Consider the following 25239-nt stretch of genomic DNA (forward strand, 5'->3'; position numbering starts at 1 on the left):
CCATGGCTGCGCCCTTGCCCAGTCATGTGAAATCCATAGATTAGGGCCTAATGAATTGTAACTTGTTGCATTTATATTTTTGTTCAGTATAACAATACAGCTGTTTTAGTGACTGCATTACCACATTTTTCCCCCAACTGTTTCCAAACATCTGCCGTTTTGACCACTCCCCCAACAACATAGAGGAAATGACATCATCCCCCCCTACTTCCTCTGCTTTTCAAATCCCAAAACGGATTAGGAATAGCGTCTACCGATCAGTAGATGTTTTAATAACCCTTCAACTGCTCTCTTTCTAGCTGTAGTAACGTCATGTCAGAAGTTAGCAGATTAACAACAGCTGCAAATTCCAATAAAACGACATCATGTTTTGAATCTAGTAAAGACATTTCTCACACTTGTTTTATCCGTAAGGGAACGGTGTTGCTAGGTTAAAGGGATTCTAATTCAAGACTCACCCGTAAGGGAACGGTGTTGCTAGGTTAAAGGGATTCTAATTCAAGACTCACCCGTAAGGGAACGGTGTTGCTAGGTTAAAGGGATTCTAATTCAAGACTCACCACTTTTTTAACCATTTTGTTGTTGACTCTGTCAGGGAACTGGCTCAAAGATTTTCAACCAAGACCACAGTTCTCACTCCCATGGATAATAATAAACCAATATTCTGAATTCCTGTACATCTAGTTAATATGTCCATCAAATAGAGGTTCTTCCCTAATGCTTGGAAGCCTGCTGCAGTGATGCCTGTTTTAAAATCTGGTGACCCGACACTGGTGCAAAATGGCCGACCAATAAGCATTCCTCCAGTGGTATGAAAAGTAGCTGAAAGATGGGTGGCTGATCATCTGATCTGATCACCTCAGTCAGGGCAACTCCATACATCAAATGCAATTTGGATTCAGAACGAACCATTTTAACGAAACAGACAGTTGCTATTTTCTGGAGTGCTTTAAATCTAAACTGGACATAGGTGGTGAAGTCAGTGTGTTTGGATCTGAAAAAGGCCTTTGATACTGTGAATCATGAGGTCCTCCTATCCAAACTATCCTCCATTAATGTGTCCACTGAAGCCATTAGTTGGATGTATTCCTATCTGACAAACATTTACATTTACATTTTAGTCATTTAGCAGACGCTCTTATCCAGAGCGACTTACAGTAGAGTGCATACATTTTACATACTGAGACAAGGATATCCTTACCGGCCAAACCCTCCCTAACCCGGACGACGCTATGCCAATTGTGCGTCGCCCCACGGACCTCCCGGTTGCGGCCGGCTGCGACAGAGCCTGGGCGCGAACCCAGCCCAGCCTGGGCGCGAACCCAGAGACTCTGGTGGCGCAGCTAGCACTGCGATGCAGTGCCCTAGACCACTGCGCCACCCGGAAGAGCGGTTATTCCAAATTGTGAAAGCAAACGGAGGCATGGGAACATTCTGGATCGTCTGGACACGCAAACACAGGTGAGAAAGATGGGTATGGCAGTAGAGGGAGAAAAGATGGCAGTGAAAGAGACAGGAAAGAATGTCTTCGAAAATCAGAGAGGACGTAATTAGAAGACAAACATTAGGAAGAGGAAAAGGTCAAATGGGTACCAACTAGGAGCAGGATGAGAGCAGTAGGAAGAAAAATAAGGGAAATTATTGAAACACCACAGCGGAGGTAAAGACAGGGAAAAAGGAGAGGTGAAAAAGAAGCGGGGAGTCAGGGCATACAAGGGTGAACAAGGGGGGGATGGTTGATTGGCTGAGGGATGGTACTGCTCGGCCAATCAGGGCCAAGGCTGTCCGGGGCGTGGGTTCAGGAGACTCACGGTAGGGCTTGTTCCTTTGCCCCACAGGGGGAGGGGGGGGCACCCGTGAACTTCTTACAGGGCCTGTACGAATCACCTGTTTAGCAAAACCATTTAACAACAAAACACTCAGCCAAATACCACTCTCAGTCTCTCCACATTGGACCAGCTACAAGGAATTCAAATCTAAACCCCAGGAAAACATGCATTTCAGAGGGTGGACGTCAAACAGCAGATGAGGTATCAGACAGTCAAAAAGTCCAAGATCTAATTTGAAACGCAGTCACAGATGATATCCAACCGACAAGACAATAGAAATGGTCAGGAACGTTACAGAACGTTCAGATAGAAATATGATTCTCTGTCCTCAAGAATAGAGTCATATCAGCCCTATTCATTTCATTTCTACCTGCAAGTTATGTTCTGACAATTTTGCCTTACTGAATGCACCCCAGACGTGCCAGTACTAAATAACGTGAACTGAGGATTGGTTCTTACAGAAGTCAAAAGGGTTTGTTTGGGGGACACTCAGTCGGACTCTCTTTACCATAACATTGTGGTCCCACAAGGGTCAATATTAGGCCTTCTTCTGTTTACCATCTATATAAATTATCTCCCACTTGCTTGCCCACAAGTTAACATGTATGCAGACGATACAGTTCTGTATGTACACAAACAAAAATAGACAACTAGTTGTTAACAAGTTCACTGAAGCTATGGTACATGTTACTAAATGGATGATTAATTCTTGCCTGTGTTTAAATATTGACAAGACTGTTTGTATGTACTTCTCTAAGAAATCCATTGATTCTTCCCAAACAGCTGTTCTTGTTAATAGAGAGAATCTGAACGCTGTGTCTGACTTCAGGTATCTCTGTGTCTGACTTCAGGTATCTGAACTCTGTGTCTGACTTCAGGTATCTCTGTGTCTGACTTCAGGTATCTGAACTCTGTGTCTGACTTCAGGTATCTGAACTCTGTGTCTGACTTCAGGTATCTGAACTCTGTGTCTGACTTCAGGTATCTGAACTCTGTGTCTGACTTCAGGTATCTCTGTGTCTGACTTCAGGTATCTCTGTGTCTGACTTCAGGTATCTGAACGCTGTGTCTGACTTCAGGTATCTGAACTCTGTGTCTGACTTCAGGTATCTGAACTCTGTGTCTGACTTCAGGTATCTCTGTGTCTGACTTCAGGTATCTGAACTCTGTGTCTGACTTCAGGTATCTGAACTCTGTGTCTGACTTCAGGTATCTGAACTCTGTGTCTGACTTCAGGTATCTCTGTGTCTGACTTCAGGTATCTGAACTCTGTGTCTGACTTCAGGTATCTCTGTGTCTGACTTCAGGTATCTGAACTCTGTGTCTGACTTCAGGTATCTGAACTCTGTGTCTGACTTCAGGTATCTGAACTCTGTGTCTGACTTCAGGTATCTCTGTGTCTGACTTCAGGTATCTCTGTGTCTGACTTCAGGTATCTGAACGCTGTGTCTGACTTCAGGTATCTGAACTCTGTGTCTGACTTCAGGTATCTCTGTGTCTGACTTCAGGTATCTCTGTGTCTGACTTCAGGTATCTCTGTGTCTGACTTCAGGTATCTGAACGCTGTGTCTGACTTCAGGTATCTCTGTGTCTGACTTCAGGTATCTCTGTGTCTGACTTCAGGTATCTGAACTCTGTGTCTGACTTCAGGTATCTCTGTGTCTGACTTCAGGTATCTCTGTGTCTGACTTCAGGTATCTGAACTCTGTGTCTGACTTCAGGTATCTCTGTGTCTGACTTCAGGTATCTGAACTCTGTGTCTGACTTCAGGTATCTTGATGTCATTTCGGACTCCAACTTGACATTTTTAAGAAACATGTGAAGAGGGTGGTTAAAAACAGTTAAGTTTGGGTTATCCAACTTTAGGTTTATCAGACCTTTCCTTCCTCCGAATGCCGCCAAACTATACATGCATGCTATGATCTTCTGACAGCTGAGATATTGTCTGGTTGGAGAGATGTGATGTACTAAACCCAGGTTTTGATCCACATGGCGCACAATGTACAAAGCATCTCTCTCTCTTCCCTTGTTTTCCCGCAGAACTCTTGCTATGATTAAACCAGATGCAGTCAACAAGATGGGAGACATTCTGCAGATGATCAATGACGCCAACCTGATCCTAACCAAAGCCAAAATGACAAAGCTGACATGGTAAAGGTCAAAGTTATTATTTCCGCTGAGAGACTGAGAGGTGACTGTCTAGGTGGGGCCGATGATTTATTGCAATGTCAATAAGCTCAGTTACATATGGCTGTAGTCTTCAATGTGTCTGTGTAAATGACAGGGTTTGTTGTCAGATGGCCTCCCAGGCCTGGGGCTGCTGGACTACTATTTCTAGAGCTGCATCCACTCAGAGATGTGTTTTTAAGCGATGGAACAAAAGCTTTCTTTTTCTCAATTCATAACTCTCATGTCTACTTTGCCCCGGGAAGGTCACTCTGAGGTAAAGCTACATTAGTATGAAAAGGGCTAAGTTACAACATTCCACAACTATCTGTGCCAGTGAAGGACAATAGAGTGGGAGATGAGAATATACCATTTTGAGAGAGATGTGATATGTGCCACAGACAGCTTATTCTGCCAAGTGCCAAAGCTCCTCCCATTCAAAGGTAGGGGGTGGGCTTGATTATTCACACATGTCAGAAACATATGGCGTGCCAGGGGACCTGGGCTGTGTTATTACCTGCTGTCAACATATGGCGTGCCAGGGGACCTGGGCTGTGTTATTAACTGCTGTCAACATATGGCGTGCCAGGGGATCTGGGCTGTGTTATTACCTGCTGTCAACATATGGCGTGCCAGGGGACCTGGGCTGTGTTATTACCTGCTGTCAACATATGGCGTGCCAGGGGATCTGGGCTGTGTTATTACCTGCTGTCAACATATGGCGTGCCAGGGGACCTGGGCTGTGTTATTACCTGCTGTCAACATATGGCGTGCCAGGGGACCTGGGCTGTGTTATTACCTGCTGTCAACATATGGCGTGCCAGGGGACCTGGGCTGTGTTATTACCTGCTGTCAACATATGGCGTGCCAGGGGACCTGGGCTGTGTTATTTACTGCTGTCAACATATGGCGTGCCAGGTGACCTGGAGTGAGGTTACCTAACGGTAGCAGGCAGAAAAAGGCTCTCAGTGTTAGATTGCAGACAAAGCAGAAAGGTTGTCTTTGTGTCTGTGTGTAAGAATAGTTTGTCCTCTGTCTATGTTCTTTCCATCCGGAGGTGGGTTTGTAATACATTACCGTGCAATTTGATGCCTCATGTGGTTTGCCAATAATATCCTATCCTCCTCACTAGGGCTGGCACAATTACCTATAACCCTGTAACCGACAGTTAGGGATAAAGGCTGTCATGAAAATTATAATTACTGTCCTAAACGTTTTGCTTTTTTTTTTTTAGAACAAACAGCTTACTGAAGACGGGACAGCCAGACTTTCGTAACGGTTGAGTCCGTTTCTGTGATAACAACGTGATGAAACTTTGTTGCCACTTGCTGAAACAAGCAAGGGTGTAGCAAACGATGAATAGAATGAGCTTGGAACCTCTAACCCTGGGCGATTTGACTGGTAAACTGATGGGCGCCAGTCTAAGGTGTAGCAAACAATGAATAGAATGAGCTTGGAACCTCTAACCCTGGCGATTTGACTGGTAAACTGATGGGCGCCAGTCCAAGGTGTAGTAAACGATGAATAGAATGAGTTTGGAACCTCTAACCCTGGCGATTTGACTGGTAAACTGATGGGCGCCAGTCCAAGGTGTAGCAAACGATGAATAGAATGAGTTTGGAACCTCTAACCCTGGGCGATTTGACTGGTAAACTGATGGCCGCCAGTCCAAGGTGTAGCAAACGATGAATAGAATGAGCTTGGAACCTCTAACCCTGGGCGATTTGACTGGTAAACTGATGGCCGCCAGTCCAAGGTGTAGCAAACGATGAATAGAATGAGTTTGGAACCTCTAACCGTGGGCGATTTGACTGGTAAACTGATGGGCGCCAGTCCAAGGTGTAGCAAACGATGAATAGAATGAGTTTGGAACCTCTAACCCTGGCGATTTGACTGGTAAACTGATGGGCGCCAGTCCAAGGTGTAGCAAACGATGAATAGAATGAGTTTGGAACCTCTAACCCTGGCGATTTGACTGGTAAACTGATGGGCGCCAGTCCAAGGTGTAGCAAACGATGAATAGAATGAGTTTGGAACCTCTAACCCTGGCGATTTGACTGGTAAACTGATGGGCGCCAGTCCAAGGTGTAGCAAACGATGAATAGAATGAGCTTGGAACCTCTAACCCTGGCGATTTGACTGGTAAACTGATGGGCGCCAGTCCAAGGTGTAGCAAACGATGAATAGAATGAGTTTGGAACCTCTAACCCTGGCGATTTGACTGGTAAACTGATGGGCGCCAGTCCAAGGTGTAGCAAACGATGAATAGAATGAGCTTGGAACCTCTAACCCTGGCGATTTGACTGGTAAACTGATGGCCGCCAGTCCAACCACTACGCCATCATTGACTTGAAAAGGGGACGTCCGTTCTATTCGTTCTAAACCCTCTTCCTCAAAGCTGCCCACGTCCCTTAATGTTGATGATGTGGTTGTTACTGACAGGAAGCACATGGCTGAGCTGGAAGGCAGCCACAGTTCATCCTTTATTTAAAGGGGGGAGGAGATCAAGCTGATCCTAACTGTTATAGGCCAATTTCTATCTTGCCCTGTTTATTAAAAGTGTTGGAAAATCTTGTCAATAATGAAATCAAATGTTAATGGTCATATACACGTGTTTATCAGATGTTATTGGTCACATACACGTGTTTAGCAGATGTTAATGGTCACATGGTTAGCAGATGTTATTGGTCACATACACATGGTTGTGATGTTATTGGTCACATACACATGGTTAGCAGATGTTAATGGTCACATACACATGGTTATGGTACACATACACATGGTTAGTAGATGTTATTGGTCACATGGTTAGCAGATGTTATTGGTCACATGGTTAGTATATGTTATTGGTCACATGGTTATCAGATGTTAATGGTCACATACACGTGTTTAGCAGATGTTATTGGTCATATACACATGGTTAGCAGATGTTAATGGTCACATACACATGGTTATGGTACACATACACATGGTTAGCAGATGTTAATGGTCACATACACATGGTTAGCAGATGTTAATGGTCACATACACATGGTTAGCAGATGTTATTGGTCACATGGTTAGCAGATGTTATTGGTCACATGGTTAGCAGATGATAATGGTCACATACACATGGTTAGCAGATGTTAATGGTCACATGGTTAGCAGATGATAATGGTCACATACACATGGTTAGCAGATGTTAATGGTCACATGGTTAGCAGATGTTAATGGTCACATACACATGGTTAGCAGATGTTAATGGTCACATGGTTAACAGATGTTAATGGTCACATACACATGGTTAGCAGATGTTAATGGTCACATGGTTAGCAGATGTTAATGGTCACATACACATGGTTAGCAGATGTTAATGGTCACATACACATGGTTATGGTACACATACACATGGTTAGCAGATGTTAATGGTCACATACACATATTTAGCAGATGTTAATGGTCACATACACATGGTTAGCAGATGTTAATGGTCACATACACATGGTTAGCAGATGTTAATGGTCACATACACGTGGTTAGCAGATGTTACTGGTCACATACACATGGTTAGTAGATGTTATTGGTCACATGGTTATCAGATGTTATTGGTCACATACACATGGTTATCAGATGTTACTGGTCACATACACATGGTTATCAGATGTTATTGGTCACATGGTTAGTAGATGTTATTGGTCACATACACATGGTTATCAGATGTTATTGGTCACATACACATGGTTAGCAGATGTTAATGGTCACATACACATGGTTAGCAGATGTTAATGGTCACATACACATGGTTAGCAGATGTAATGCGAGAGTAGCGAAATGCTTGTGCTTCTAGTTCCGACCGTGCAGTAATATCTAACAAGTAATCTAACAATTCCACAACTACTACCTTATACACACAGTGTAAAGGATTGATTAAGAATATGTACATCTAAATATATGGATGAGCGATGGCCGAGCAGCATAGGCAAGGTGCAGTAGATGGTAGAGAGTACAGTATATACATATGAGATGAGTAATGTAGGGTATGTAAACATTATTAAAATGGCATTGTTTAAAGTGACATTGTTTAAAGTGACTAGTGATCCTTTTATTAAAGTGGCAAGTGATTGGGTCTCAATGTAGGCAGCAGCCTCTCTGAGTTAGTGATTGCTGTTTAGCAGTCTGATGGCCTTGAGATAGAAGCTGTTCTTCAGTCTCTCTGTCCCAGTTTTGATGCACCTGTACTGACCTGCTTTCTGGATGATAGCGGTGTGAACAGGCCGTGGAACTGACTGGCTTTTCTTGATGTCTATAGTATTCTCTCTGGTATGCAATCTGGTTTCCACTCGGGTGATGGCTATGTCACTGCTAGGGTTGCAAAGGGTCGAAAACTTTTGTTGTTGAGCCCTGGAATTTTGCTTAAATTCCTCAAAAAAGTTAGCTTATAACAGTGAACCTTTTTTTGTGTGATACACATAAGGCAATTCTAGGTCTTGTGGCATATTTTGGTTAAACTATCCCCAATTCAATGGAATTGCAACCCTCTGCATGCACAGTGCATTCTCCCATCACATGTACAGCTGATTCTCAAGATCTTACACACTAATGAGACGCTATTGAGCCCACACTACTACACTGTCTGAGCCAAGGACTACATGCTTTCTGGTAAGTTTTCATGACAATACTGGGTGGGGTGAATTTATTTTATATGACATACATGCTTTTTTTGTTAACTAGTAAATAGTAGCCTACAGCAAAGTGTGTTTAAATCATTTCTAACTTGTTTCTGCTAGTTAATTTTTGCTAACATGTGAGTTTTAGCTTGCTTGAGCTTGCTAACTGAGGAGTGTTAATTCACCCGTTTCCATACATGTTTCATTTTAAAACGTTTATCTTACAAAGGAGTTGTTTAAACTGCTTAAGTTTTTATCTGTACATGGAATTGTATTTGTTTTTCTTTTACAATTTATTTTCTAATCTTTACAGGAAAATGCCACAGGCACTATCTGATGTGTGGAGACATATCACTGCAGCTAATGTAGAAGGAAAAGCTGTGTACATTTGCAAATACTGTGTCAAATCATATGTGAAGAATGCAACAAAGATGCAGAATCATCTGGCCAAGTGCATAAAGTTCCCTCAGCGCTCACAACAAGCAACCTCTGACAAAAGTCCCTCTACTTCTATTCGAGGTGAAAAGGATGAATCAGACACCTTATCGATAGCAACAGCTCATGGTCCTCCTGGAATCAGAAGTTTTTGTGACTCAATGGAGGAACGTAGTCAGAGAAATGCTGATGAATGTCTTGCTGGAGCTGTGTATGCAACTGGTTCACCTCTGATGCTCACAGGCAATGTGTAATGGAAGAGATTTCTGAATGTTCTTCGCCCAGCATACACCCCTCCAACCAGACATGCTTTATCTACTCATTTGTTGGATGCAGAGTTCAACAGAGTTCAAGCGAAGGTCAAGCAAATCATAGAGAAAGCAGACTGTATTGCAATCATCTCTGAAGGGTGGTCGAACGTCCGTGGGCAAGGAATAATTAACTACATCATTTCCACCCCTCAACCAGTATTCTACAAGAGCACAGACACAAGGGACAACAGACACACCGGTCTCTAAACTGCAGATGAGCTGAAAGCAGTCATCAATGACCTTGGACCACAGAAGGTATTTGCACTGGTGACAGACAATGCTGCGAACATGAAGGCTGCTTGGTCTAAAGTGGAGGAGTCCTACCCTCACATCACACCCATTGGCTGTGCTACTCATGCATTGAATCTGCTCCTCAAGGACATCATGGACTGAAAACAATGGATACTCTCTACAAGAGAGCCAAGGAAATGGTTAGGTATGTGAAGGGTCATCAAGTTATAGCAGCAATCTACCTCACCAAGCAAAGTGAGAAGAATAAGAGCACCACATTGAAGCTGCCCAGCAACACTCGTTGGGGTGGTGTTGTCATCATGTTTGACAGTCTCCTGGAGGGGAAGGAGTCTCTCCAAGAAATGGCCATATCACAGTCTGCCGATATGGACAGCCCCATCAAGAGGATCCTCCTGGATGATGTGTTTTGGGAGAGAGTGGTAAGCAGCATGAAACTCCTGAAACCTATAGCAGTAGCCATTGGCCGAATTGAGGGAGACAATGCCATCCTGTCTGATGTTCAGACTCTGCTTACAGATGTAAGAGAAGAAATCCGTACTGCCCTGTCCACTTCACTGTTGCTCCAATCAGAGGAAACTTCAGTTCTGAAATACATCAAAAAGCGTGAAGACTTCTGCCTGAAGCCCATACACGCCGCAGCGTACATGTTGGACCTCAAGTATGCTGGCAAGAGCATCCTGTCTGGAGATCAACAAGGCCTATGGTGTCATCACTACCGTGTCTCGCCACCTTGGCCTGGATGAGGGCAAGGTTCTTGGCAGTCTGGTGAAGTACACTTCCAAGCAAGAGCTTTGGGATGGAGATGCAATATGGCAGTCGTGCCAACATATCTCATCAGCCACCTGGTGGAAGGGACTTTGTGGATCTGAGGCTCTTTCCCCTGTTGCCTCCATCATCCTCCAAATCCAATCAACATCAGCCGCCTCAGAGCGCAACTGGTCCTTGTTTGGGAACACACACACCAAAGCACGCAACAGGCTGACCAATACAAGGATTGAAAAATTGGTGGCCATCCGGGGAAATTTTTGGCTTTTTGGGCCTGACAACGAGCCATCCACAACAAGGTTGGAAAGTGACAGTGAAGATGAGGCCTCAGAGTCTGCTGTTCAAGAGGTGGACATTGAGGAGGTTCAGGAGAGAAGACATGGAAGCCTGAGAGGAAGACAACCAAAGCTTTAGTTTCTAGACTATAATTTTACAGATGTATGTTGAAAATGTTTTTGAGAGATGCGATGGATGATTGAGGATCATTCAATATTTCCTTTCTTTTGTTGATCAGTGAAATCATCCCATGGAAGAGTCAACTCATTTATTTAAAGTTCAATTCGTAACTAAATCGTTTAAAAAAAAATTATATTGGAAGAATTTAATAATTTGCAATTATGTCTACTTATGATAAGGTAAAAGGTTTATGTTTCTGTCTCCATATATGGTAAATATATCCAATGCAAAAAACATTACATTTAAATGGTATTCATATTAATTTGCATATGTTTCCATTAATTCCCATATATTCCCGTTAATTCCCACGGAAAGTTTCCACCACTGAATATTCCCCAAAATGTGCAATCCCGAGTCACTGCAACCTTAAAGGCCATCAATGATGTCCCCTCTGTCCTTGACTATAAGCAATAATGTGCTGTTTTTATTGATTTGGCCAAAGCTTTTGATACGGTCGACCATTCCATTCTTGTGAGTCGGCTAAGGAGTATTGGTGTCTCTGAGTGGTCTTCGGCCTGGTTTGCTAACTACCTCTCTCAGAGAGTGCAATGTGTAAAGTCAGTACCCCAAGGCTCGATCCTAGGCCCCATGCTCTTCTCAACTTACATCAACAGCATAGCTCAGGCGGTAGGAAGCTCTATCATCCATTTATACTCAGCTGGCCCCTCCCCGGATTTTGTGTTAAATGCTCTAAAACAAAGCTTTCTTAGTGTCCAACAAGCTTTCTCTGCCCTTAACCTTGTTCTGAACACCTCCAAAATAAAGGTAATGTTGTTCGGTAAGAAGCAACCCTCATTCTCCACATACACCACCTGTTCTGCCAGTCACATTCTGTTAAATGTCCCCAAAGCATACACTTCCCTTGGTGGCTCTTCCTTTCAGTTCGCTGTAGCTAGCGACTGGAACGAGCCGCAAAAAAAAAACTGGACCGTTTTATCTCTATATTCAATGACTCAATCATGGACACACTTACTGACAGTTGTGGCTGCTTCGCGTGAGGTGTTGTCTCTACCTTCTTGCCCTTTGTGCTGTTGTCTGTGCCTAACAATGTTGTACCATGTTTGTACTGCTACCATGTTGTGTTGTTGTCTTAGGTCTCTCTTTATGTAGTGTTGTCTTAGGTCCCTCTCTATGTAGTGTTGTCTTAGGTCTCTCTTTATGTAGTATTGTCTTAGGTCCCTCTTTATGTAATTTTGTCTTAGGTCCCTCTTTATGTAGTGTTGTCTTAGGTCTCTCTTTATGTAGTGTTGTCTTAGGTCTCTCTCTATGTAGTGTTGTTTTAGGTCCCTCTCTATGTAGTGTTGTCTTAGGTCTCTCTTTATGTAGTATTGTCTTAGGTCCCTCTTTATGTAGTGTTGTCTTAGGTCCCTCTATGTAGTGTTGTCTTAGGTCTCTCTTTATGTAGTGTTGTCTTAGGTCTCTCTTTATGTAGTGTTGTCTTAGGTCTCTCTTTATGTAGTGTTGTCTTAGGTCTCTCTTTATGTAGTGTTGTCTTAGGTCTCTCTCTATGTAGTGTTGTCTTAGGTCTCTCTCTATGTAGTGTTGTCTTAGGTCTCTCTTTATGTAGTGTTGTCTTAGATCTCTCTTTATGTAGTGTTGTGGCTGGTCTCTCTTTATGTAGTGTTGTCTTAGGTCTCTCTTTATGTAGTGGTGTGTCTTTATGTAGTGTTGTCTTAGGTCTCTCTTTATGTAGTGTTGTGGCAGGTCTCTCTTTATGTAGTGTTGTGGCAGGTCTCTCTTTATGTAGTGTTGTGGTGTCTTTATGTAGTGTTGTCTTAGGTCTCTATGTAGTGTTGTCTTAGGTCTCTATGTAGTGTTGTCTTAGGTCTCAATGTAGTGTTGTCTTAGGTCTCTCTTTATGTCGTGTTGTCTTAGGTCTCTCTTTATGTAGTGTTGTGATGTGTGTTTTGTCCTATATTTTTAATCCCAGGCCTTTGCCTTTTGGTAGGCCGTCATTGTAAATAAGAATTTGTTCTTAATTGACTTGCCTCGTTAAACAAAGGTTAAATAAATACAATAAAAAATAAAGCAGAGACAAACAAGATCCATTTTGCCTAAATCGTTTTTTGGAGGGGAAATGGTGCCCCTTGTGTGCACTTCTGGTAATGCTAGTATGCTACAGAAACGGTATGAAAATATGGATTCCTCCTAAACCTACTGCGAGGACTCGTCCTCACTTACCTGTGAGGTGATGCTTTTTGAATGAGCTAACTGTACAGTTTTTCTATTTATATTGTAGATATCAACCTACAGCCCTGATCCCATTTCAGAACAACTGACTTGACAATGTGCTACTTGAAGGACAGAGGGGGGCGTTTGTCATTGGCTGGAGGCAGACTGTTTCACATGAGATCGGAGGGTGGCAGCACCACTCCTTACAATCACACAACACACTCACACACACACACACACACACACACACACACACACACACACACACACACACACACACACACACACACACACACACACACAACACACACTCGCTCACACCGCCTCAGTGACTTGGATGTATGTTTGTACAAGACCAAAGTATGTTGTGTCCTCTCCTGCTTAGAATAGGAAATCACTGTAGAATAGAATGAGAATCAATGAGAAATTAACGATTGTAGCCGCTATTGAAATGTCTGTTTTTTTATTTTAAAAGGTGATAGGAATCTGTAGTACTGCAGCTGGCTAGGGGCATCAGAGTGGTGTTGGTGAGGATCATATTTCCAACATGTAATTGAAATGGAAAATGCTGATTTTTTTGCTCATCTTTCCTCTCATTTTTGAAATGACTGACAGGGAACGTTTTACAGGTGCATTTCATATGTGATTTTCAGGATTCTAGATTTCAGAATATGATTGTGACGTGTCCCTTTTTCTTCTGACATTTTCTTGAAATATTTTTTAGTACTCTTGTAATTTTGAATTACAAATAATTGTTTTATAGGACTGGCTTTTCAGATTTTCAGACTCTTCTTCTAAACAATAAAGAGAAGGATTCCCTCATTTGTACACCTGGAACATCTGAGCTTGTAGCTTGTTATGAGAACAGGGCACACAGAGCTGAAAAAACCCAAGGTCACCTTTTATTATTCTGTGGTAGGCAGCTAGCTTCTGGACACATGGAGTAAAAACACGGCCCCGTTCTACCGGCTGTAACACAGCTACGTTAACTAGAATTAACTAGAATGTCTCTCAAAGTTCCTTTTTGACGGAGTGTGCAGAATAAAACCATAATATAATGAGAAAGGAGAGAGGAATGTCAGTGACCTGTTGAATCCCCAGGTGTCCTCTGGTGGTGGTGTGGTTGGGTCTGTGTCCCAAATGGAGCCCTATTCCCTATATAGTGCACTACTTTAGACTAGAGCCCTATTCCCTATATAGTGCACTACTATAGACCAGAGCCCTATTCCCTATATAGTGCACTACTATAGACCAGAGCCCTATTCCCTATATAGTGCACTACTATAGACCAGAGCCCTATTCCCTATGTAGTGCACTACTATGGACCAGAACCCTATCGGTTCCTTACAGGAGGCAGGCAGGAGACTTCATTTGATCACTCATTAACAGTGTGTTTATGCGGTTCCTTACAGGAGGCAGGCAGGAGACTTCATTTGATCACTCATTAACCCTGTGTGTTTATGGGTTTCTTACAGGAAGCAGGCAGCAGACTTTTACACTGAACATCAGACAAAGTCTTTCTTCAAGTGAGTCCTTCCTGTGTAAATGATTAGCCCGTCTTCTCTCTGTGTTTGAGCAGAGCGGCCGCGGGGCATGTTTCAAGGAGGCTCCAAGGGCCAACTAACTACTAACCACCATTATTAGCAGTCTATATATGACATTTGTTGCACTGACATTGTGGTGACATTTGAACAGTCTTGACAGGGACAATTACCTCCCTTAAATCAAGAGAATTAGAAGTACTCTCATCTACACATTTCATCTGAATAATTAAAAATCTCTGTGGTGTATCTTAAATGTGACCTTCAATTACATATTCCTCACCATCTGAGTTACATATTCCTCACCATCTGAGTTACATATTCCTCACCATCTGAGTTATATATTCCTCACCATCTGAGTTACATATTCCTCACCATCTGCGTTACATATTCCTCACCATCTGCGTTACATATTCCTCACCATCTGCGTTACATATTCCTCACCATCTGCGTTACATATTCCTCACCATCTGAGTTACATATTCCTCACCATCTGAGTTACATATTCCTCACCATCTGAGTTACATATTCCTCACCATCTGAGTTACATATTCCTCACCATCTGAGTTACATATTCCTCACCATCTGAGTTACATATTCCTCACCATCTGAGTTACATATTCCACACCATCTGAGTTACATATTCCTCACCATCTGAGTTACATATTCCTCACCATCTGAGTTACATATTCCTCACCATCTGAGTTACATATTCCTCACCATCTGAGTTATAAATAGTTCATAAGTAGTTTATTGGAGATTCCATTAAAGGTTCTGTTGCTGAAACTGTTATTCTGACAGTTTTTATTGGAGTTTGCATAAACACATTATTATTTTTTTAGCAACCTGGTGCAGTTTATGACCTCTGGCCCTGTGGTTGCCATGGAGCTGATGGGTGACGAGGCAGTGTCAGTGTGGAGAAGGATTCTAGGCCCCACTGACTCGGGCGTAGCACGGAAAGAGGCCCCACCAAGCCTGAGAGCTCAGTTTGGCACAGATGGCACCAGAAACGCTGGACATGGGTCTGACTCACTGGCTTCAGCAGCAAGAGTAAGTCATTCTAGTAGTGAGAAGTATTGAGCCCTGGGGGACATCAGTAGTGACCCATTATAGAGGCCCTAGTACCAAGCCCAGGGGGACACCAGTAGTGAGAACAGGAAAGGACCTAGTACCAAGCCCAGGGGGACACCAGTAGTGAGAACAGGAAAGGACCTAGTACCAAGCCCAGGGGGACACCAGTAGTGAGAACAGGAGAGGACCTAGGACAGAGCCCTGGGGAACACCAGTATTGAGACATTATAAAGGACCTAGAACAGAGCCCTGGGGGACACCAGTACTGAGACATTATAGAGGCCCTAGTACCAAGCCCAGGGGGACACCAGTAGTGACCCATTATAGAGGCCCTAGTACCAAGCCCAGGGGGACACCAGTAGTGAGACATTATAGAGGCCCTAGTACCAAGCCCAGGGGGACACCAGTAGTGAGAACAGGAAAGGACCTAGTAGCAAGCCCCGGGGGACACCAGTAGTGAGAACAGGAGAGGACCTAGTACAGAGCCCTGGGGAACACCAGTATTGAGACATTATAAAGGACCTAGAACAGAGCCCTGGGGGACACCAGTACTGAGACATTATAGAGGACCTAGTACCGAGCTCTGGGGGACACCAGTAGTGAGAACAGGAAAGGACCTAGTACCAAGCCCTGGGGGACACCAGTAGTGAAAACAGGAGAGGAGCTAGTACATAGCCCTGTGGGACACCAGTAGTGAGACATAATAGAGGACCTAGTACCAAGCCCTGGGGGACACCAGTAGTGAGTAATTCTTTGTTCTTCTGTTTAGGAGCTGGAGTTTTTCTTCCCATCCACAGCGGGTCATGGTCCCGATAACACGGCCAATTGCACAGACTGTGCCTGTTGCGTCATCAAACCTCACGCTATATCAGAAGGTAAGTTAGCCATCTTTGTTTCACATGGAACCTAGCCTTACTCTACACAAGTACATATTCATCTTCTCTCAACCCTATGACACGTTTTCCTGTATACTATACCCTTCAATTATACTTGCATTATGGCTATTTTCTGTAGTACTTTGAGTGCCTAAAATATAAAAACCTCACTGTCAATAACCATTCAGAAAGAGGCCTAAATACTACTTGGCTGAAGGAATGTAGCCAACAGTAACGTTGCCAATTTACAATTACTTTGCCAACTTAGTTTAACTCCTCTCAACAGCCTGTTATCCCGAGAAGTGACTTGGCCAGGCTGCTGGTGTAAAATCCTTAGCTGCCTTTAAACCCTGGTTCTTATATAACTGCTAGCCCCCTTCCTTTCTTACCCTGCTGTTGTTATACTTTGTAACCAACCCTCCCGTTGTCCTGATCCCTGTTGGAGCAGGGAGAGAGCGTACGACTAGAACACTGACCTGTGAAATAAAACATCCTCTGGTGTTGAGTACTGAGACGTTGGACTGACTGGGCTGGTGTTGAGTACTGACACATTGGACTGACTGGGCTGGTGTTGAGGACTGAGACGTTGGACTGACTGGGCTGGTGTTGAGTAGTGAGACGTTGGACTGACTGGGCTGGTGTTGAGTACTGAGACGTTGGACTGACTGGGCTGGTGTTGAGTACTGAGACGTTGGACTGACTGGGCTGGTGTTGAGTACTGAGACGTTGGACTGACTGGGCTGGTGTTGAGTACTGACACATTGGACTGACTGGGCTGGTGTTGAGTACTGAGACGTTGGACTGACTGGGCTGGTGTTGTTGACTGACACGTTGGACTGACTGGGCTGGTGTTGAGTACTGAGACGTTGGACTGACTGGGCTGGTGTTGAGTACTGAGACGTTGGACTGACTGGGCTGGTGTTGAGTACTGACACATTGGACTGACTGGGCTGGTGTTGAGTACTGAGACGTTGGACTGACTGGGCTGGTGTTGAGGACTGAGACGTTGGACTGACTGGGCTGGTGTTGAGTACTGACACATTGGACTGACTGGGCTGGTGTTGAGTACTGAGACGTTGGACTGACTGGGCTGGTGTTGAGTACTGAGACGTTGGACTGACTGGGCTGGTGTTGAGTACTGACACATTGGACTGACTGGGCTGGTGTTGAGTACTGAGACGTTGGACTGACTGGGCTGGTGTTGAGTACTGAGACGTTGGACTGACTGGGCTGGTGTTGAGGACTGACACATTGGACTGACTGGGCTGGTGTTGAGGACTGACACATTGGACTGACTGGGCTGGTGTTGAGTACTGAGACGTTGGACTGACTGGGCTGGTGTTGAGTACTGAGACGTTGGACTGACTGGGCTGGTGTTGAGTACTGAGACGTTGGACTGACTGGGCTGGTGTTGAGTACTGACACGTTGGACTGACTGGGCTGGTGTTGAGTACTGAGACGTTGGACTGACTGGGCTGGTGTTGAATACTGAGACGTTGGACTGACTGGGCTGGTGTTGAGTACTGAGACGTTGGACTGACTGGGCTGGTGTTGAGTACTGACACATTGGACTGACTGGGCTGGTGTTGAGTACTGACACATTGGACTGACTGGGCTGGTGTTGAGTACTGACACATTGGACTGACTGGGCTGGTGTTGAGTACTGAGACGTTGGACTGACTGGGCTGGTGTTGAGTACTGAGACGTTGGACTGACTGGGCTGGTGTTGAGTACTGACACATTGGACTGACTGGGCTGGTGTTGAGTACTGAGACGTTGGACTGACTGGGCTGGTGTTGAGTACTGACACATTGGACTGACTGGGCTGGTGTTGAGTACTGAGACGTTGGACTGACTGGGCTGCTGTTGAGTACTGAGACATTGGACTAGGCTATGGACTGACTGAGGAGAGAACTAGAGTATCTGATTAGATGTATAGTAGTCTGAACTTAGTGCCTAAACAACACAGGCAGACGGTTCACTGTTGACTGCGTTGAGCAGGTTGGACGTTGCTGTTGGAGAGTAATGTCTCTCTGGTTGTTTCTGAAGGGCAGTGTTGTTTCTAAAGAGAGATGTCACTGATGTCCCATATGTACATTTCGTGGACAAAAGTTTTGAGAATGACACAAATATTAATTTCCAAAGTTTGCTGCTTCAGTGTCTTTAGATATTTTTGTCAGATGTTACTATGGAATACTGAAGTATAATTACAAGCATTTCATAAGTGTCAAAGGCTTTTATTGACAATTACATGAAGTTGATGCAAATATTTGAGTCAATATTTGCAGTGTTGACCCTTCTTTTTCAAGACCTCTGCAATCCGCCCTGGCATGCTGTCAATTAACTTCTGGGCCACAGCATGACTGATGGCAGCCCATTCTTGCATAATCAATGCTTGGAGTTTGTCAGAATTTGTGGGTTTTTGTTTGTCCACCCGCCTCTTGAGGATTGACCACAAGTTCTCAATGGAATTAAAGTCTGGGGAGTTTCCTGGCCATGGACCCAAAATATCGATATTTTGTTCCCCGAGCCACTTAGTTATCACTTTTGACTTATGGCAAGGTGCTCCATCATGCTGGAAAAGGCATTGTTCGTCACCAAACTGTTCCTGGATGGTTGGGAGAGGTTGCTCTCGGAGGACGTGTTAGTACCATTCTTTATTCATGGTTGTGTTCTTAGGCACAATTGTGAGTGAGCCCACTCCCTTGGCTGAGAAGTAACCCCACACATGAATGGTCTCAGGATGCTTTACTGTTGGCATGACACAGGACTGATGGTAGCGCTCATTTTGTCTTCTCCGGACAATCTTTTTCCCGGATACCCCAAACAATCGGAAAGGGGATTCATCAGAGAAAATTACTTTACCTCAGTCCTCAGCAGTCCAATCCCTGTACCTTTTGCAGAATATCAGTCTGTCCCTGATGTTTTTCCTGGAGAGAAGTGGCTTCTTTGCTGCCCTTCTTGACACCAGGCCATCCTCCAAAAGTCTTTGCCTCACTGTGCGTGCAGATACAATCACACCTGCCTGCTGCCATTCCTGAGCAAGCTCTGTACTGGTGGTGCCCCGATCCCGCAGCTGAATCAATTTTAGGAGACGGTCCTGGTGCTTGCTGGACTTTCTTGGGCGCCCTGAAGCCTTCTTCACAACAATTGAACCGCTCTCCTTGAAGTTCTTGATGATCCGATAAATGGTTGAGTTAGGTGCAATCTTACTGGCAGCAATGTCCTTGCCTGTGAAGCCCTTTTTGTGCAAAGCAATGATGACGGCACGTGTTTCCTTGCAGGTAACCATGGTTGACAGAGGAAGAACAATGATTCCAAGCGCCACCCTCCTTTTGAAGCTTCCAGTCTGTTATTCGAACTCAATCAGCATGACAGATTGATCTCCAGCCTTGTCCTCGTCAACACTCATACCTGTGTTAACGAGAGAATCACTGACATGATGTCAGCTGGTCCTTTTGTGGCAGGGCTGAAATGCAGTGGAAATGTTTTTTGGGAAATCAGTTCATTTGCATGGCAAAGAGGGACCTCGCAATTCATCTGATCACTCTTCATAACATTCTGGAGTATATGCAAATTGCCATCATACAAACTGAGGCAGCAGACTTTGTGAAAATTATTAATTGTGTCATTCTCAAAACTTTTGGCCACGACTGTACAGTACCTCTGGGTGAGTCACTCAGGCCACAGCCAGGGCCCCACTGAGCTCACAGTTTGACATAGTCTTAACACAGACACACAGCTTCTTCCCTCTCAGGAGAATGAAAATATTTGGCATGGGCCTTCAAATCAAATTTATTTATATAGCCCTTCTTACATCAGCTGATATCTCAAAGTGCTGTACAGAAACCCAGCCGAAAACCCCAAACAGCAAGCAATGCAGGTGTAGAAGCATGGTGGCTAGGAAAAACTCCCTAGAAAGGCCAAAACCTAGGAAGAAACCTAGAGAGGAAACAGGCTATGAGGGGTGGCCAGTCCTCTTCTGGCTGTGCCGGGTGAAGATTATAACAGAACATGGCCAAGATGTTCAAATGTTCATAAATGACCAACATGGTCAAATAATAATAATCACAGTAGTTGTCGAGGGTGCAACAAGTCAGCACCTCAGGAGGATCCTCAAAAAGGTCTTCAAAAAGTTTTACAGCTGCACCATCGAGAGCATCTTGACTGACTGCATCACTACTTGGTATATACCAGTACATCACATCCACGACTTCTATATCAGGTGGTGTCAGAGGATGGTCTGAAAATTGCCAAAGGTTCCAGCCACCCACACTACTGAGTCCCACACAACACACACATATACCGACAACACAAACACTGACAACAAAAACACTTTTTACTCTGTTCTTTATTTTACGCTTTACGCTATCCTGATGGCTAGTCACTTTACCCCGCCTTCATGTACATACTACCTCAAATACCTTATTATTATCTATCCTGATGGCTAGTCACTTTACCCTGCCTTCATGTACATACTACCTCAAATACCTTATTATTATCTATCCTGATGGCTAGTCACTTTACCCTGCCTTCATGTACATATCTACCTCAAATACCTTATTATTATCTATCCTGATGGCTAGTCACTTTACCCTGCCTTCATGTACATACTACCTCAAATACCTTATTATCTATCCTGATGGCTAGTCACTTTACCCTGCCTTCATGTACATACTACCTCAAATACCTTATTATTATCTATCCTGATGGCTAGTCACTTTACCCTGCCTTCATGTACATACTACCTCAAATACCTTATTATTATCTATCTGATGGCTAGTCACTTTACCCTGCCTTCATGTATATATCTACCTCAAATACCTTATTATTATCTATCCTGATGTCTGTCACTTTACCCTGCCTTCATGTACATATCTACCTCAAATACCTCATTATCTATCCTGATGCCTTGTCACTTTACCCTGCCTTCATGTACATATCTACCTCAAATACCTTATTATTATCTATCCTGATGTCTAGTCACTTTACCCTGCCTTCATGTACATATCTACCTCAAATACCTATTATTATCTATCCTGATGCCTAGTCACTTTACCCTGCCTTCATGTACATATCTACCTCAAATACCTTATTATTATCTATCCTGATGCCTAGTCACTTTACCCTGCCTTCATGTACATATCTACCTAAAATACCTTATTATTATCTATCCTGATGTCTAGTCACTTTACCCTGCTCATGTACATATCTACCCAAATACCTTATTATTATCTATCCTGATGGCTAGTCACTTTACCCTGCCTTCATGTACATACTACCTCAAATACCTTATTATTATCTATCCTGATGGCTAGTCACTTTACCCTGCTCATGTACATACTACCTCAAATACCTTATTATTATCTATCCTGATGGCAGTCATTTACCCTGCCTTCATGTACATACTACCTAAAATACCTTATTATTATCTATCCTGATGCCTAGTCACTTTACCCTGCCTTCATGTACATACTACCTCAAATACCGTATTATTATCTATCCTGATGCCAAGTCACTTTACCCTGCCTTCATGTACATATCTACCTCAAATACCTTATTATTATCTATCCTGATGGCTAGTCACTTTACCCTGCCTTCATGTACATATCTACCTCAAATACCTTATTATTATCTATCCTGATGGCTAGTCACTTTACCTGCCTTCATGTACATACTACCTCAAATACCTATTATTATCTATCCTGATGGCTATCACTTTACCCTGCCTTCATGTACATACTACCTCAAATACCTTATTATTATCTATCCTGATGGCTAGTCACTTTACCCTGCCTTCATGTACATACTACCTCAAATACCTTATTATTATCTATCCTGATGGCTAGTCACTTTACCCTGCCTTCATGTACATACTACCTCAAATACCTTATTATTATCTATCCTGATGGTTAGTCACTTTACCCTGCCTTCATGTACATACTACCTCAAATACCTTATTATTATCTATCCTGATGGCTAGTCACTTTACCCTGCCTTCATGTACATATATTACCTCAAATACCTTATTATTATCTATCCTGATGTCTAGTCACTTTACCCTGCCTTCATGTACATATCTACTCAAATACCTTATTATATCTATCCTGATGGCTAGTCACTTTACCCTGCCTTCATGTACATACCTACCTCAAATACCTTATTATTATCTATCCTGATGTCTAGTCACTTTACCCTGCCTTCATGTACATACTACCTCAAATACCTTATTATTATCTATCCTGATGCCTAGTCACTTTACCCTGCCTTCATGTACATACTACCTCAAATACCTTATTATTATCTATCCTGATGGCTAGTCACCTTACCCTGCCTTCATGTACATATCTACCTCAAATACATTATTTATCTATCTGATGTCTAGTCACTTTACCCTGCCTTCATGTACATATCTACCTCAAATACTTATTATTATCTATCCTGATGTCTAGTCACTTTACCCTGCCTTCATGTACATATCTACCTCAAATACCTTATTATATCTATCCTGATGTCTAGTCACTTTACCCTGCCTTCATGTACCATATCTACCTCAATACCTTATATTATCTATCCTGATGTCTAGTCACTTTACCTGCCTTCATGTACATATCTACCCAAATACCTTATTATTATCTATCCTGATGTCTAGTCACTTTACCCTGCCTTCATGTACATATCTACCTCAAATACCCTATTATTATCTATCCTGATGTCTAGTCACTTTACCCTGCCTTCATGTACATATCTACCTCAAATACCTTATTATTATCTATCCTGATGCCTTCATGTACATATCTACTCAAATACCTTATTATTATCTATCCTGATGTTCAGTCACTTTACCCTGCCTTCATGTACATATCTACCTCAAATACCTATTATCTATCCTGATGTCTAGTCTCTTTACCCTGCCTTCATGTACATATCTACCTAAATACATTATTATTATCTATCCTGATGTCTAGTCACTTTACCCTGCCTTCATGTACATATCTACCTCAAATACCTTATTATATCTATCCTGATGCCTAGTCACTTTACCCTGCCTTCATGTACATACTACCTCAAATACCTTATTATTATCTATCCTGCCTAGTCACTTTACCCTGCCTTCATGTACATAACTACCTCAAATATCTCTCCACCTTGATCTGGTACTTCCTGTATATAGCTCCACATTGATCTGGTACTGGTACTTCCTGTATATAGCTCCACATTGATCTGGTACTTCCTGTATATAGCTCACATTGATCTGGTACTGCGTATTCCTGTATATAGCTCCACATTGATCTGGTACTCCTGTTTAGCTCACATATGTACTCCTGATATAGCTCCACATTGATCTGGTACTCCCTGTATATAGCTCACATTGATCTGGACTTCCTGATATAGCTCCACATTGATCTGATACTGGTACTCCCTGTATATACTCACATTGATCTGGTACTCCTGTATATAGCTCCACATTGATCTGGTACTCCCTGTATATAGCTCCACATTGATCTGTACTTCTGTATATAGCTCCACATTGATCTGGTACTGGTACTTCCTGTATATAGCTCCACATTGATCTGGTACTGGTACTCCCTGTTTTATAGCTCCACATTGATCTGGTACTCCCTGTATATAGCTCCACATTGATCTGGTACTTCCTGTATATAGCTCCACATTGATATGGTTCTACCTGTATATAGCTCCACATTGATCTGGTACTTCCTGTATATAGCTCCACATTGATATGGTTCTCCCTGTATATAGCTCCACATTGATCTGGTACTGGTACTTCCTGTATATAGCTCCACATTGATCTGGTACTCCTGTATATAGCTCCACATTGATCTGGTACTTCCTGTATATAGCTCCACATTGATCTGGTACTGGTACTTCCTGTATATAGCTCCACATTGATCTGCTACTGGTACTCCCTGTATATAGCTCCACATTGATCTTGTACTTCCTGTATATAGCTCCACATTGATTGGTACTGGTACTTCCTGTATATAGCTCTACATTGATCTGGTACACCTGTATATAGCTCCACATTGATCTGGTACTTCCTGTTATAGCTCCACATTGATCTTGTACTTCCTGTATATAGCTCCATATTGATCTGGTACTGGTACTTCCTGTATATAGCTCCACATATGATCTGGTACACCTCTGATATAGCTCCACATTGAATGGTACTGTACTTCCTGTATATAGCTCCACATGATCTGGTACTGGTACTTCCTGTATATAGCTCCACATTGATCTGGTACTTCCTGTATATAGCTCCACATTGATCTGGTATCCCTGTATATAGCTCACATTGATCTGGTACTTGGTACTTCCTGTATATAGCTCCACATTGATCTGGTACTCCCTGTATATAGCTCCACATTGATCTGGTACTTCCTGTATATAGCTCCACATTGATCTGGTGCTGGTACTTCCTGTATATAGCTCCACATTGATCTGGTACTCCCTGTATATAGCTCCACATTGATCTGGTACTGGTACTCCCTGTATATAGCTCCGCATTGATCTGGTACTGGTACTCCCTGTATATAACTCCACATGATCTGGTACTCCCTGATATAGCCACATTGATCTGGTACTCCCCGTATATAGTCCACATTGATCTGGTACTTCCTGTTATAGCTCCACATTGATCTGGTACTGGTACTCCTGTATATAGCTCCACATTGATTGGTACTGGTACTCCCTGTATATAG

The 25239-nt window shown here is 43.2% G+C and overlaps 1 protein-coding gene across 1 annotated transcript in view; it reads left to right on the forward strand.

Moving 5' to 3' along the window:
• nme7 (NME/NM23 family member 7) overlaps positions 1-25239 on the forward strand; it is a 1076771-nt gene that overhangs the window by 13624 nt on the left and 1037908 nt on the right. Inside the window, exons 5-8 of the mRNA XM_039000751.1 lie at positions 3870-3980; positions 14508-14558; positions 15416-15623; positions 16414-16519. Coding sequence (XP_038856679.1) covers positions 3870-3980; positions 14508-14558; positions 15416-15623; positions 16414-16519 — 476 coding nt within the window. The remainder of the gene's footprint in view (positions 1-3869; positions 3981-14507; positions 14559-15415; positions 15624-16413; positions 16520-25239) is intronic.

Source organism: Salvelinus namaycush, chromosome 9 (genome assembly GCF_016432855.1).
Source record: "Salvelinus namaycush isolate Seneca chromosome 9, SaNama_1.0, whole genome shotgun sequence".
NCBI classification, from domain to species: Eukaryota; Metazoa; Chordata; class Actinopteri; order Salmoniformes; family Salmonidae; genus Salvelinus; species Salvelinus namaycush.